At 43.2% G+C, this 15,203-nt stretch overlaps 1 protein-coding gene across 6 annotated transcripts in view; it reads right to left on the bottom strand.

Moving 5' to 3' along the window:
- The window catches only part of CAMTA1 (calmodulin binding transcription activator 1), a 330,817-nt gene that overhangs the window by 294,431 nt on the left and 21,183 nt on the right, over window positions 1-15,203 (bottom strand). For all 6 annotated transcript variants that reach the window (XM_076356070.1, XM_076356072.1, XM_076356073.1 and 3 more), the window contains one exon: window positions 5,444-5,562. In XM_076356070.1, the coding sequence (XP_076212185.1) occupies window positions 5,444-5,562 (119 nt within the window). The remainder of the gene's footprint in view (window positions 1-5,443; window positions 5,563-15,203) is intronic.

The following is a 15,203-nucleotide window of genomic DNA, read 5'->3' as shown; positions in this document are numbered from 1 at the left end:
GCAGCAAAGTGTTACAATACACCATAACACCCAGGGCAGCCTTAAAACAAATAGGTGTTTTAAGTTTTCAGACATAAGAGTTAATTCTAGAAGGCACTTAAAAGCATCTAAAAAAAAAAAGTAGTAGTATGTCATACTGCTCGGTCTTCACCCAGAGTGGTACTTTGATGAACAAACTTGTGATGACAGAAGCCGTGCCGGTAACTGGCTGCCTGACACCTATCTGCCAGGGGGCTGAGGGGGAATTGGAGTAGCAGGTGGCAGACGACGTATCGCTTTCACCTACTCCTTGCTAGCATTTCATAGCATAATAGCCAGCCCAAACGCTTGAGACTCACTTCCCAAAACAGTCTGGGTCCCTTACGTCCCTCAGGCAATTCTCCAAACCTTCAAGATCTCTGCGCTTTAGAGAAAAGATGGGAAATAACTCGATGTCAAGCAGAAGAGAACGTCACTGTCATGCAAGCAAAGCAAAAATGCAAGACCACATCAGAGATGTCAGTGAGCACGCACCTCAAGGTCCCCAACGCAGCATCGTCAAAGATTTTCCTATGTTAAATAATGTTCAAATACAGAGTTTTGTAACTGCACTTATTTGCATACTACCAAGCAATACCTAAGCCTGAAATTTGTAAAAAGTTGGTGCTAGATATCACATTGGAAAACGGGGCATTTCTGCCTTGCCCCTCAAGGAAAGCCTAAGCACACGAAGCAATTACTACTGTTTTTCCCTACCGTGGAAATTCTGGGCTTCTCCCAGCAGAGAATGTAAATATAGAATACTGTCAGAAACAAAAGCCCTAGGTAGCATTTTACATTTCCGATGTTTAACTTTTTCTTCTTTCCCATACTGTGTCATTAAGTGTTTACAAGGATGATTAATGACTGCGGCTGCCAACTCCATTAATGAAAGGCATCTCTGCTCAAAGCTGCAATCCTGCTTTTGGCAAGCGCTGTGCAGAGACAAGGTTACTCCGGCACCCTTGAGCCCCTGCACCCATCCGTACTGCTGAGAGCACAGCGGCCCGGGAAGCTCCCAGTTCCCAGATAACCTGGTCACTTGACAGAAAGTGGCAGGATGCGTTTCCTGTGGACAGTCTCTCGCTGCCCAAAGTGATTAGCAGTTAATGAGCCGGCGACCTTTGCCACCTCTATTAGGGGATGAGGCGCGAGGGGAGTGCCGACAGACCCGGGCAAAGCAGAAGCTCAGCCAAGCACCCAGAGGGACCCGCAGACGCCCGCTCTGCACGGCGGTGCGTTGGGAGCATCAGCCCCGCTCCCTGTGGAAGGGACCCGAGACCCAGCGCTCCCGAAACCCACGTTTGGTGTGCACCGCGAGCATGCCAAGCAAGCTACAAGCAGCACCATGCCATGGGAAGTCTCTGCTCCATCCGCTCTGTTGTGGTTTAACCCGGCAGGCACATACACCACACAGCCGTTCGCTCACTCCCCACTCCCAGTGGGATGGGGGAGAGAATCATGGTGGGGAAGTAAAATTTGTGGGTTGAGATAAAGACAGCTTAATAGCACAGAAAAGGAAGGGAAAATAATAATAATGATAATAATGATGATAAAAGAATATAGAAAATAGGTGATGTACAGTGCAACTGCTCACCACCCGCCGACTGATGCCCAGCCAGTTCCTGAGCAGCAGTCGCTGCCCCCCGGCCAACTCCCCCCAGTTCATATACTGAGCATGACGTCGTATGGTATAGAATAGCCCTTCTGTCGGTTTTGGTCAGCTGTCCTGGCTGTGCCCCCTCCCAGCTTGTCACTGGCAGGGCATGGGAAGCTGAAAAGTCCTTGACTGGTGTAAGCACTGCTCAGCAACAGCTAAAACATCCCTGTGTTATCACATTACTCTCATCCCAAATCCAAAACACAGCACTGTACCAGCTACTAGGAAGAAAATTAACTCTATCCCAGCCAAAACCAGGACAGCTCACTAAAAACAGAACCAAATATGTATTACACAGACACTAAAACGGTTCAAAAAGAATGACAATTAAAACCTAAGAGCAAGGAACTCTCTCACATGCACAGAGCATTGCAGAATTTTCTGGCAATTAACTGATTTGTCCTAACATAAGAAATCCTATGAAAATCCCCTTTCTATCCTCCCCCACAGCAAGAAAAATAAGCATACACACACTTCCACAGGCGTCTCAAAAAATGTAAATCTGTAATTAAATTGCTTGGCTAAACTTATGATTTTGTATCTCTGGTAAAAAGAAATTGAATTAGAAGGAACACTTCCTTCACTAGGAAATATAAAACCACTATAAACTTGATTTAAGATGAGATGACATCTTGATATGGAAATACATTTCCATCAAACATTTCAGTTAAAACTGCATAATCTGACGGAAAGCAAACATCTCAATAACGTGTTCTAAGCATTTTTAAATGCTCCATTTCTCTTGCTGCTCATAGCATTATTTTACGAAGTGTAAAGTCAACCACAACCTATTCGGCTTTCAAAGGCTATCATTTCTCCATCCCAATTACCCAATCCAGAGCAACTATGACTATTATCCTCAATCTGCAGATGAAAACGCTCAGAAAAAGTTATTTGCGGCGTTCCCATGGCGATGCCCCGGTAGAGGAAAGAACAAGCCCCAGCCGCTCCCTGACCTCCGCGTTCAGCGTCGGCAGCATCTCATTTGCAGATGCAAGGGAACCATCAGCAGACCGAGCCTACGCACCAGCGCACAACCCGTGCCCTTTACGCTGCCTACCAGCCCCAGTGGCTGCAAATACGTTTGCAACTTTATTTCAAGGACCCGCAGGGTACAAGGGCCACGTTTAAGTTTCCTTGAAATATCCCCATACAAAGGAGCAGAAAAAGCAATGCTTAAGGGTTTGGGGAAGTAGCCAGGTTGTAGATGGGTTAGGAGGGCCGGCCCTGGCCGCCCCTTGGGATGCATCCCGCACCACATGCCACAGCAATTCCCACTGTGCTCGCACTCTAGAGAACTCCACGGCGAGACCGGACATCCGTGAGTTTGTCCAAACACATACGAGTTTGAGGGAGGACAGCAATGCCATAGACATATTCAGATCTGTAAGTTACTTTACGCATTTTTTCTCTTATATCTTTTAATAAACCTCCCTATCAGTGAGGCACCTCGCAAGCAGTACCAGTGATTTTGAAATTAACACAGATTCTGGAAGTGCCACTGTATAAAATACATCTTTTTCTTCCATATTTTATAACTCGTGCCTTCACCAGCATAGGCAGAACACCTGTGTACTCAGATGAAAAAATATATTTCCTTAGGAATGACTCTGAAATGTAGTCCAACATTATTATTCAATTATACCCTAAGAAAAATTCAAGTTTTGTAACAGTGAACAGAATTAAACTTCCAGGTTGGGGGTGGGGAGGAAAATAAAATCTGTAAGCTAAGCTCCCTCCTCCCCCGTAACTAACACAAATTTTCCAAGACTTCATCTAGGCATAAGATTCTGCCCTTTTCTTTTTCTTTTTCCTCCAAGCTAACGAGGCCAAAAATCTCTGGCCACAAGAAAAGCTCTTCCTTTTAAATAATGCAACAGGGAAACTGCAACCGACACACCACATACACTGGCAGAGACAGCATCAGTAATAACCCACGTACAGAACCAGGTCCTTGTCCCCGCTGCATGGCAGCCACAGTGACAGATTTTGGAGGAAAGAGAGATACAAATGAGTGTGACAAACTTGACATTCAAAAAGACAGAAGTGGGTTCGTTTTAGTTTTTTAACAGACTAGCTGATGATTTGTGATTATCAGCAAACAATCCACCTAGAATTAAGGTATGAGGCAAACCTACACCAACAACATGCTGGCAAGCACCATCAAAACCGTTCACGTTCCCCCTCTCCAGAATGCTGACAAGTCCTTCAGAAGGAAGGCTACGCTCCCAAATTTTTCTTCTAGACTAATACACCTTGCAAGCACCTACGCTTTCCCATTTGCACCATGCTTATGAATAATAAAGGTTTTCAGCTATATGATTAACTTCGTTTGCCACATTCTGTACCCTGGGAGGCTACACACACCAAACATTGTTCAAAAAGAAAAGCTGAAAGCCTGCGTGTGTAAACGTATACACAAGACTCTCAACTAGGGACAACAGAAATACTAGAGAAAGGTGACTAAAAACCAACAAGCTGTTTCCAATAACAAGAAGGAGCATCATTCTGGCACAAACCTGTGCAGAGCTTTCTTTCTCAACTGTCTTTGTCAAAACATCATCTTTTAGAGCCACTGGAATTGCTATTACTCCATGCCCCGCTCCCATTAGTATAAACGCTATCGCAGAATGAATTGCGACCCACATTTTCTACAATTTACATTTCAATTCGAATGACCCAAGACAAAAACTTCTACACGAAAAGAGCCAATGCCAGCAACTCCCCAAAAGACACAATTAATTCTGTCACAGTACTTAATATGTTAAAAATAGATACTTGACTTTAATTTTCAGACAAAAGAAGGAGGGGTGTGTGTGAAGGACTCCAACTTTGAAAAATACACACGTGAACTGATCCATATTTGATTCAGCGCTCAGCTTGCCACTTGCAGTTGTTAAACTCGTGAGTACAGTTTTTGTTAGCACGTTTAGATGTTACAAAAGATTGATTAGAGGGACAAGAACAGTTAGCTTGCAACAGGCATATACTAACTGGAGTTTTACGGTAATTTCTCAAGGTTGATTGCTTCTATTATTAAATGATTCCCACAAACATGGCAAAGGTACTGTAAGACAATGCTACTAAAAACTAAAACTATACTGTGGGTATTGCCATGTAACTTCCAGCCTTGCTGCCCAGAAGGAATACAGGCAAGGGATCGTAGACCTATTTGGATTGTTCTTCAACTTTACCTTGGCCCACCAGACACCTGAATTTTAAAAACTTCTGTTTCACGTCAATGAATCCAACCATGATGCGTTAACAGGACATATGCAGACTAGCACATTCAGAGTAACCGGATTCTTTGTGTCCCCTGTCCTTAACGAGATTTCTCAGACAGGAGTAAGCTAGTTATTTCTCAGGACCCTGTTTGGCAGGAAAGAATATGCACTGGTTTTTTGTTTGGAAGTCTTCACACACAGTAAGATAACATTTTGTTTAACATGGTACCAAAACACCTATCTAATTTTAAGCGATTTTGAAACATGTCAATAAGATGATACACGATCTGACTCTTTGAGACAAGTAACATGCACACACACAAGCAATAGACTCCTACTATACTAGTAGTCAGCTTCCACATTTGCCTTCAAGTCTGTTTGAAAGCTCACTTTCAACATGTAATAGGACTTCATTATTTAAACAACAGGTTCCAGAGCCAGGGAATTTATATTCTGTAACTTACATGGCATGTTCTCAAATAATAAGCCATAAGCATCAAGTAAGCTGGTATGTTTAAGAATAAATAAGAGATTTAACTACCTCATTAGTGTTCCAGCGGTGCCTCTCTTTCGGTAAACTTGAACATTTTGGTAGACATTCAAGCAGCTTCTTCGGTAAAAAGATTTTTACATGACTGCCATTGCTGTTCCCATGATCATCTAGAAAGAAGAGGAGACACGTGATGTATACACAGGAGAATAGGTGGTTTCCACTAGGAGACCCTAGCTGCGACAAGACTTGGAAACCCACCAGTTCACTTGTCAAAGAGCAGGCAATTTGTCATCGCAAAGAAGTACCCGGCTTTCTGTTGAAATTGCACCTTTATTTCAGAAATATAAATTCAGCGTAATTCCTTGTGGTTGCAAAGTTTGAGAAGAGCTTTGATGATTTGTGCACGAGGACCCTGTGTGTGTGCTTACTTGTGTCTATTTTAGCTTATTATTTCCCTCAGTGACAAATTTTACAAGCAATAGCGACAAAACGTTATAGAAGCTGTGACCACAGCGGTATGACCTGCCAGGAAAGTCGTAAAGGAAGTTCACACTTGACAGGATTTGCAAGTAAATAAGCACAGAGCCCCAGTACCTGCTATAATTTTGTCAAGCTGCAGCAGAAATGCAACTCCAGGTCTGTTAGTTCATTTAAAACTAAAATGCGCTGTACCTGATTAAAAACAGGTTACTGTTCTTTCCATGGACAGCTCAAAAAGTGAATGTAGTTCCTCAACAGGAGAGTGAAGTAGAGGGATGGAAATCTTCCTACCTCACCATACCTGGGGGTCTCAAAAGCAGAAATACTGAAGAATAGACAATTATTCTTTTTTGTTGCTGAACATGTAGAAGGTGCACTGATCCCCCTTAAAAAACAAAGAGATCCAAAAACCCCCAAAGCCCAACAACAGCCCGCAGAAGTCCCAGAAGCATTAACTTGATTATGTCTGTCTATCACCCCTCTAACACCACCTAAAGAATCAGAGCGTCCACGAACTGTGCATGTTTAGAGACCAAATCAGTCCCCGCAGAAAAGGGAACCGGAGCAGCAGGATAAGACAGCCCAGCTACAGCACAGGAGTTTTACTAGTTCTCCTTCTAAAACCCCCCATTTCTGCCTTCTTCCACTATTCTCGCGCTTTGCATGACAGATACTGGGCAGCAGTATACAAGAAGTACACTTATTCCCTGGCATTTTACCCTACAAAATTAATTTATAGTCATTTCCCATTTGGAAGTGTACGGAAAAAGGATATTAACTTTTTCCTCTTACACATCTGATCATTTTATGTCATTAAACAGATGCCAGCATCATGATAAAACTCCTCTGTAATTACGTACAGTACAGAAATTTCCCGTGACCTGCAGCAAACCAGAGCGAACCCGTCCCGCAATCATTTTAGAAAGCGGGCGAAGAGCGCAAACCAGCAGCTAGACAGCCCTAGTATTTTTAAAGCTTGATTATACTCTTGGATGTGTCAAGTTCAACAATATACATGCTGTTAAATCAACTACTCGTGCAAGCACAGCAGATGAGTTTACAAGATAAGCAGCGATGTGTATGATAAACGTGAGCTGCTCTATAATTTATGAGTCCTGTGCGCTCCCTGAGCTATTGGGACTTTACTGTACAACTGTGTTAAGACTAAATCAACAGGGTTGCCAGTTTTGTACTTCTTCCTGGGCGAACGAGCAGTCGGACAGTATTGATCTTTGCTGAACTGATAAAGAAATCGGGAAGAAGGTTCTCTTGATTATTTTTTTGTATACCATTCCAGGATTTCTAGCTTGACATTGAATATCTCAGACCTTTAATCCACAGGGCTTTTTGGCCACATCTTTTTCCCAGTCAATGTTCTGCATGTGTCACCGTCACCTTTGTTATTTCCCACCACCCCTGGCCGCTCAAAGCTTCGCAAACACGCACATCGTGACACTTGGGGTTATCCACAAAGACACCTACTTGCTTGGGGCAAAGAACAGGGCCGGGCAGGGCCCTGCCGCAACGGCAGCCCCCAGCCATTCCCACCTGTACTTTCAGATCTGCCATCCGATATAGCTGGTACCTACTTAACATTCCCTACATTAATTTTATACCGTTTTCATTTCTCATTCAAAATATTGCATTGCACTACATTCAATTCATTAGGGCGGCAAAGTATTTTACAGCACACATTATTGCTTTTATCAGCCAAACTACATCCCCAGTTACATCTCATCAGCTTATTTTCCATGGGCACATTTTAATTGACATTAATTGTATTCCTTCCCCTTACCTCCATATCAGTCAAGTCCTCTATCATTCATTCCATTATTTTGCAGGGCTGGCAGACCTCTAATTATTCAGCTCGTTTCATTAACTTTCTTCCACTGTCATCAATTATCAGTATTATTAATTCAGAAAGTGCCTATGGATAATAGATCCCTTAAAAATGTTTTGGTAGAAGTTACCAGAACTTGCTAATACTAAACCTTCCAACTCCTGTTGTTAGCATCTCATACCTTTGTGCTATTACAGGAATGGAAGGTCATTTTCATCATCCTGTAATGTGACTACATCTCACGTATGCTTCCCTTTTCTGCGTTTAGCAACGACATTTCTTCATTCCAAAAAATCCCCAACGTGGAAAACAACTGCCACCCGCCTCGATCTGACAGGCTTTTCATCAAAGAATCCTCTAGCCGTGTCATCAGAATGACGCACAATAATCACATTATGGGAAGTGAATCCTAAATTCAGTGACCTCTAAAACAGGTTTGACCTTGGCAAAGGACAAAGTTGGCCAACCAGCTATGAAGATTAAGAACAAGAAAGTGCCTTGCCCCAAACGATGCACACATGCTTGCTTTAAAACTTGCTTCCCCGCCCACTGGAATCATTCATGACTTATTCCCGAACGGAGGAAAGTCTATGCAGATAAAATGAGGAAGGCGGGCAGAGAAGAGGAGGATTGCTCTCCCAGGCGCACTAACAGTGCTGGCAGACCTCGGTCACCCCTGGACCTCCACTCCGTGATTCAGCTTCCTTCATAAAGCCTTTGCCACCAGCAGATCCCCAAGCATCACACAGGATCTGTCATCCCCACCTACAGACCAGCTACCAGGAGTCCACATTCCCCAAAATGAACTATCGCTTTGCTACTTACATTCTTCACAAATAATCACAAACCTTCCAACTAGAATACGTAAATCTTTAGGGATGTGGAGCAAAAAAAGAAGTGGTTGTCCTTCGGTTTGAATCAAATCTGTCATTTCTAGTCAACCTGACATACCCACTCACCTACCAGAGAGTCTTCTGATAAAGTCAGAGGAATAAGAATCAACACTGCTCAGCATCCACGCCCAACTTACAGAGCAACCAGCACGTTCCACAGGGAATATTTTACATTTATTTAGAACTAAAATTTCCTCTGTCGTTAAAAAAAAAGGAGCTGCAATTTCACAATGCTTATTTGATTTTCTGTGCAAATCCAGGCCAAATTTGTACTTGAACTTTCTTCCTCGTATTATTTTTGCTATGGGTGCGACTTATGACATTGTGATCTGCAAACCCATCCAGTGTCAATAAAAAGTGCTTTTGCAAGCAAAGCTGCACTTGCACAAGGAGGATTTGCCAGTAAAGCTGTATCGACATGGGCTTTTTTTTAGTGCAAAGCTGGCCACAGCTCAAAAATGCTTCCCAAGGCATGCACAGCCAATTCTGAAAAGGACAAGGAAGCTGTATACTGAAGTATAGCAGGCTACAATGTATCTTGTTATAATTCAGCATGAAAATCCAAAATTTAAGTTCCATTAGCAATCTTCAAGATTCCTTATTAGCAAACCAGAAACTCGTGTAAGATTAAGTACAACTATTATAAAGTTTGTGGAAAGTGCCATATTAATTATACCACATAAACCCTTCACAATTTTCTGGGTTTCTTCATGCTCCTTGCACTTTATCCTCCCAAGGGATGCAACATGGGCCATAAAACTTTAAAGCGCACAACAGCAAATCACACAGTGAGTCTATGCTCTACCCCCGCTCGCCAAACATTCCCCCCTCCCCCTTTTTTTATTTCTTTAACTGGTTCTTATATCTTCTGTGATCCAGGAGGTAAATTTAGACCTTCAGACCACTTCACTACCACAGTTTATCAACATAACGTGTAATTGGAGAATACAGAAGTGGCTGAATGGGTGTTGATCAACTGCTGATTTGCAGACAGTTCTATACTGGAAATAAAGAATAAGCCTATAAAATCACAAACGTAAGTTTCATAAACCCATTATGATGAAGAAATAACTTAGGGTTAGCCATCTTCTTAACTGCCTCACAAGAGAGGTAAAAGGTGTTTAAACGTTACGAATAGGCAGTTTCGTATAAAACAAACAGCTAAAATCACAACGTAATTATTAGCTACTCAAATGGAACGGGAGGGCATCAAGTTAACCATGATGCCACTCACCACACTGCTGCTTAAGCAGCGGAACCGAGTAAATACAGCTCAGAAGTGGCGCCCATACGAACACAGTAAGCTTAGGCTACCTGAAGCCATCCAGTCTTTGGTGTAATGGCAGTATTAACCCATGCACCAGTCCTCCTCGCATGGAAAATAATGACCGTGTGCCTTATTTAAGACGGCTCAGTAGTGACTATGTCAATACCCAAAGCAAAAGTGCCAACTCCATCGTCCTTCCTTTGGAGTTGTGGTTCTTAACCCTACTGGCTTTTCTGAAACCCTTCCCCTTTGCAAACAGCTACTCTTCCAATAACTCACTTTTTGAAAGATGATATACAGAGACAGACAAAAATGAAAGTCAAGATATCTAGATTTAGTCAAAAGAAATTCTTTTTTTTTTTTTTTTTAACATATTTATATTTCCCACGTATTGACTTGGCTCTGCTAGGTCCTGGGCTGTGGGTGGGGGTATGAAGTCCCCTTGAAGTCCTACATTCTTTCACTTGCTGACCTCTGGACACAGACAAAACCACTAAATTCAATCTGGCAGAATTAAATGCAAAGCATTATCCCTGATCCAAACAGCTGAAGGACTGGCATGCTACTCCTCATAGTTAAACTTCGTTCCTGGCATTTTCAATCAGTAAACAAGTAGCAATATAAGCAAACCCAACAGCTTTTGGTCTGTTTTCTAGAAATATTTGGACGATTACAGTTGTAAATCTCTTGGCAACAAAAGCAGATTTCTAAATATCAATAGAGGGTGGCTAAGATAAGATAACCAGGTCCAGCTCTCCGGCGCTGCTTTCCCAGCAAGGTTCCACTGGATGCCAGCACTCGGCTCAGATGCTGGCCGAGCAAAGGCGTTCCTGATCCTTCACTGTGAAGGATGCGGGCAGCCCCAGAAGCAGCCTGGGGGCTGAGAGGAGGACGCAAGGAAAGAGTAAACAGTTCGGGCAAAGGTAAAAAATGTGAAATAGGAGCAAGAGAGGACAACACACAAACCAGCACGCATGCAGCTGCAACTGCTGCCTGCAGGTAAAACGGGAGGAGCAAGGAAAACCAAAAAGGATGAGGAGAAAATCACAGGAATGGTGGTAGTATCAAGGATGATCAACCAAGTAATTTTCCCCTAGGAAGTTATTCAATCTAGCCTAGTTTCTTGGAATATTTGTGGTAAATACTTTGTTGCTACGACAAGCTCTACAAACTGTAAGAAATACAAATATAGCTAAAACTCTGCTGTTACGTATTATCGACCCAGTTCTCCCCACCAATAATGTGCTACTCTTAAGTTATTTTATCCTTTCCACAGAGCAGAAAGTTTCTTGATGTTTTATAACTGAATTCAATTTAAACAACACAGTTATGTAAAACTGCAAATGGTGCGCTTTGGGGAAGAGTTGATAGGGCAATTCTTCTTAATGAAAGCCTATGCACTGGTTGAGAAGGTCTGGTTTACTCAATTAGATATTTATTTCTTATGCTGTACACTTATCACTGTGCTCAGCACTTACGAGTCCACTTCCCCCAACCAACAAAACTGGCTACTCTATTTCACAGGCTCCTCTCTTCCTCTCCCACCTCAGCAGGCGGCTTAAAGCACCCTGCTAACCATACAAGACAGGAGAATTTGGTTAAATTCAGAAGGTGCACAGAAGTAGCTATTTTAGAAGCAATCTTAGGAGCACTAAAACAGTACAGTCGCTTCAACTTTTTCCTGCAGCTCCTAAGTGTGTTCAAGCATGACTTTCACCGTGTTGCTTTTAAATATGACAAGCACAACGGAATGATTAGACCGTTGCTCACTGTCGCCAACAATTCATTTGTTTTAGACCTGTCATCAAGTCCTTCATCCCCTGGTTTTCACTAAAATTACATCATCAAATTCAACTGCAATGAAACTAAGGAGAGATGGATATTATTAGCCAAGCCCAGCAAAAATAAACCACCCATTTCTACAGTTTTCAGTGGTACAAACGTTCTCAACACTGCAGCAAATTTTCCAGAAGTCCTAAAGTATTGGCTAAGGCTAGTGAAATTACATACTCTGAGCCTATACACTGACAGCCACCAGCCATGGATATTTTTACTTTTTGTTTGTTTGGTTTTTTTTAAGCTATCAACAGCTTGAGTTTGGAAATCTACCTGGAGAGCTGGCAGGAAAAGAACATTAAAAGCCCTTGAACCGAAGATATGACAAGAGCAGGAGAAGGACACTGAGCTCTCCATTCCCAGGGATAATGGGAATTTGCTCTTGCTCACCCAGTGACGTAACTGCTCCTCTGCATGAAGCCACACCTTCAGCATCGCCCCAGGAAGAGGGCAGGTGCTGCACCCCAAAAAACCAGGGTTAAGACAGATGCCAGCACCCGCAGGCATACTTGCCTTTCAAAACCCACAGGGTTTAAACCAGGGTAAACACAACACAGGGCTTAAGGGGTGCAGGAAGCCACGGAAGGTGGAAACAGGACACAAAGTGAGGGGAAAAAACTAAAAAGAAAAAACTCAGCAAGGTGTGGAAGAGGAAGCCAGGAAACACTGAAGATGCAAGAAGCTGCTGGAAGCACTGCATTTTAATTAACCGGCACTGTATTCCACAACACACTCTACCAGCCTCGTTTCACTCCATGGAAAGGTTTGGGTTTGTTGGGGTTTTTTTCCCCTGCAGACATATTTGGTTTATTGAAGCAGAGACAGAAGGGACACTAAAAAAGGAAGGTCACATTCCAGCTCCCTCTTTCTGAAGGCTGCCTGGACAGAGAGGTAGAATAGCTATTTCCCCTTCCTCCAATAACATATACCTTTCTAAGCAGGTCTTTAAAAGACTGTGTGTTTGAGAAGAGCCGTTTAAAAATATTAATAATGCAAAGTTAGCACCGAGTCTTGATCTTGAAAGACTTGAAATTTTAAAAACATTTGTTTTAACCTTACTTGTACATCGTCCTTTCACCGTTTCCTGATACAGGAAATGAAATCTGAGTTACAACATCTGTAGGAAACCTTCCGACAGAAGTAGCTTTAAAAACCCACACAAATAAACCAAAAAACCCTTTGAGCCAAAGTGTTTGGGAAAACCATTAACAACAAGAGATGTGGAATTGGATGAAAAAAACTGGAGTTTTAAACAAGCCCCATGCCTTACATGAGGAGTCTTGCATGTAAAACAATTATAATACCAAAAGCACTCAAAAAAATTGATCTCACACACACATGTAGTTTCTGCTGTTTGGGAAAAGTGAATCGAGTCCACTCTCTGAAACTGTCCTGCTGGCTTACAGCCCTCTGAGCGGGTCTAGAAACTTCGGCAGAAGGCAGTTCGCTTCTATCTCTGACAACAGAAATTTTGGTAAAATCCCAACTGCTGAAATTCAGCAAAAATTCTGGGGCAATGAGCAAACTGAGCTGATCATCAAACCCTGCCTCTTCACCGTGACAGTCCGAATTTGGCAGGAAGGACAGCAGTACAGAGAGCGCGGCACAAAATCCAATCCATCACGCTCACAATAAGCTCAGGTTTGTTTAAGCAATAAAACGTTATGCAACACTTCCGCAGAGGGAAGTAAATATTTGCTGTTCAACAACCAAATCAAGAACGTTTTGTTTTCAAAAGGTATGCTGCCCAAACAGTCTCTCAGCATTCAATAATATTTGGAGCTCTAACTTCCTTCTCGGTTGGTATCAACAACAAACCCAGAACAGCTGCCAAAATCCCTACCGCCATCCTCCCCCGGTATCCTCGGCTCACGTGGGAGTTACGGGGAGAAATTCCACCTCCTGCCTTTCCCACCTATTGACCCTGCCTGAATTAACAGACGTAAAATTCAACAACTGCATGTAACCGAACTTCATGGGCACGACAAATAAAAGCACCCAGCTCCTGCGCCAGCTGCACGATGTAAATACACAGGCACTACTGTGCTTTAAAGCTATCTGTTTCAGATAGCTGTCCATGAGAACACACAGAAATCTAAAGAAAGGTTCTCTACACGCACTCTTTCTCTTTTGAACTTATTAAAAAACTTTCTTTTTTTAATTTAAAGACCACCACCCACCCCGATCACGTTCAGAGGCCATTACAGCTGCCAAGATGGCACCTCCAAGGGTCAGTCCTGCCATTTTGGTTCAGACACAAAAAACACGGCAGAAACTACAAAAGCCCCTCTGCCGCAGGGATGGTTAAGAGCTCTTCGGTCATCGAGCCCAACTTCGTCCTGCCTAAGGAAACCAGAAAAGAGGGAACTCACCCAAGTTTTCCAAGACATGTAAATCTCTCCTGCAGCCAGGGAACAGCCTCATTTCAAACCCTCACCTACTGCCGACGTTTTTCTGCTGCTAGCTGGGCACGAGAAGCCTCGACCAAAACTTGACAGGGAAGCTCAAAAAGACCGGGCAGGTCTACAGAGCTGTTCGTTGCTGTTCACGAGGTTTGCTTCTACTGTACCACTTTGGGCGGACGGAGCAGATTGCTCCCCAATAAAAGCAGTGCTTCTCCATGCAGCTGACCTGCTAGTTGCCATTTACATTTAGTTTTTAAATATTCAAGTAACAAAAACCTAAGGCGACTTGCGTTCTCTCCTCCAGCATCTGTACTACCGGTGAAACACTTGTCTTGAATCACACTTTAAAATGATTCCCATTTAAGTTTCTGACAGGCGGAGTTTAAGTTCAAGGAATGAACGGTTTATATCTTGCCTCCTTGAAAATATACCACAGAACTAGGTCAGCGCGGGGAGCTGCTCCGTGCGCTTACTACGAGAACAACACGGGTGCTGGTGCTGAGCCGAGCCACTGAAGACTCTCCGCTCCCACCTCAGCGATGCTGCCCATGCTCTACACGGGTACAAAGCCAAGAACCAGCTACTGGCCAGTCAAGTGAAACGCTGGATTGCAACAGCGGGTGGGCGCGTTAAAACGCCGGGCACCAAAGTCGTTTCTCCAGCAGCTCCTGCACAGTACAAGAGCTGCTGCGGACCCACCTCCTCAGCAAGAATGCACTTCAACGGCCCACAAAAATTCGTTACCAATACGAAACACAGTAAAAGTTGCATTGAATAACAAGCGTAAAGGCCAAATTACCTTTCAAGTCAAGGAGCACGTCGATGGCATGTAGAGCCGTGGCCTCGTAGGAATGAGTATACTGAAACCCGTGCTTTACGTAGAAAAAATGTCATCGTATGTTAGCACAGGAAGCTCGAAAAAAGAATCAAGCCCGAGCATATTTTGGTGACAATACTTTCATCCATCCGTAAAGAACTGAAACTTCACAATTTGAGCTACGAAGCCCAGACAGACGCTAATTCTCTTCTCACTTACACCCCTGTTAACCAGTTGGCATTTGACTACTTCAGTAGAGTTAATCATTTA

Source organism: Aptenodytes patagonicus, chromosome 19, assembly GCF_965638725.1.
Source record: "Aptenodytes patagonicus chromosome 19, bAptPat1.pri.cur, whole genome shotgun sequence".
Taxonomy (NCBI): domain Eukaryota; kingdom Metazoa; phylum Chordata; class Aves; order Sphenisciformes; family Spheniscidae; genus Aptenodytes; species Aptenodytes patagonicus.
Note: the sequence above shows the minus strand (reverse complement) of the source record. Positions and strands in the feature narration are given on the sequence as shown.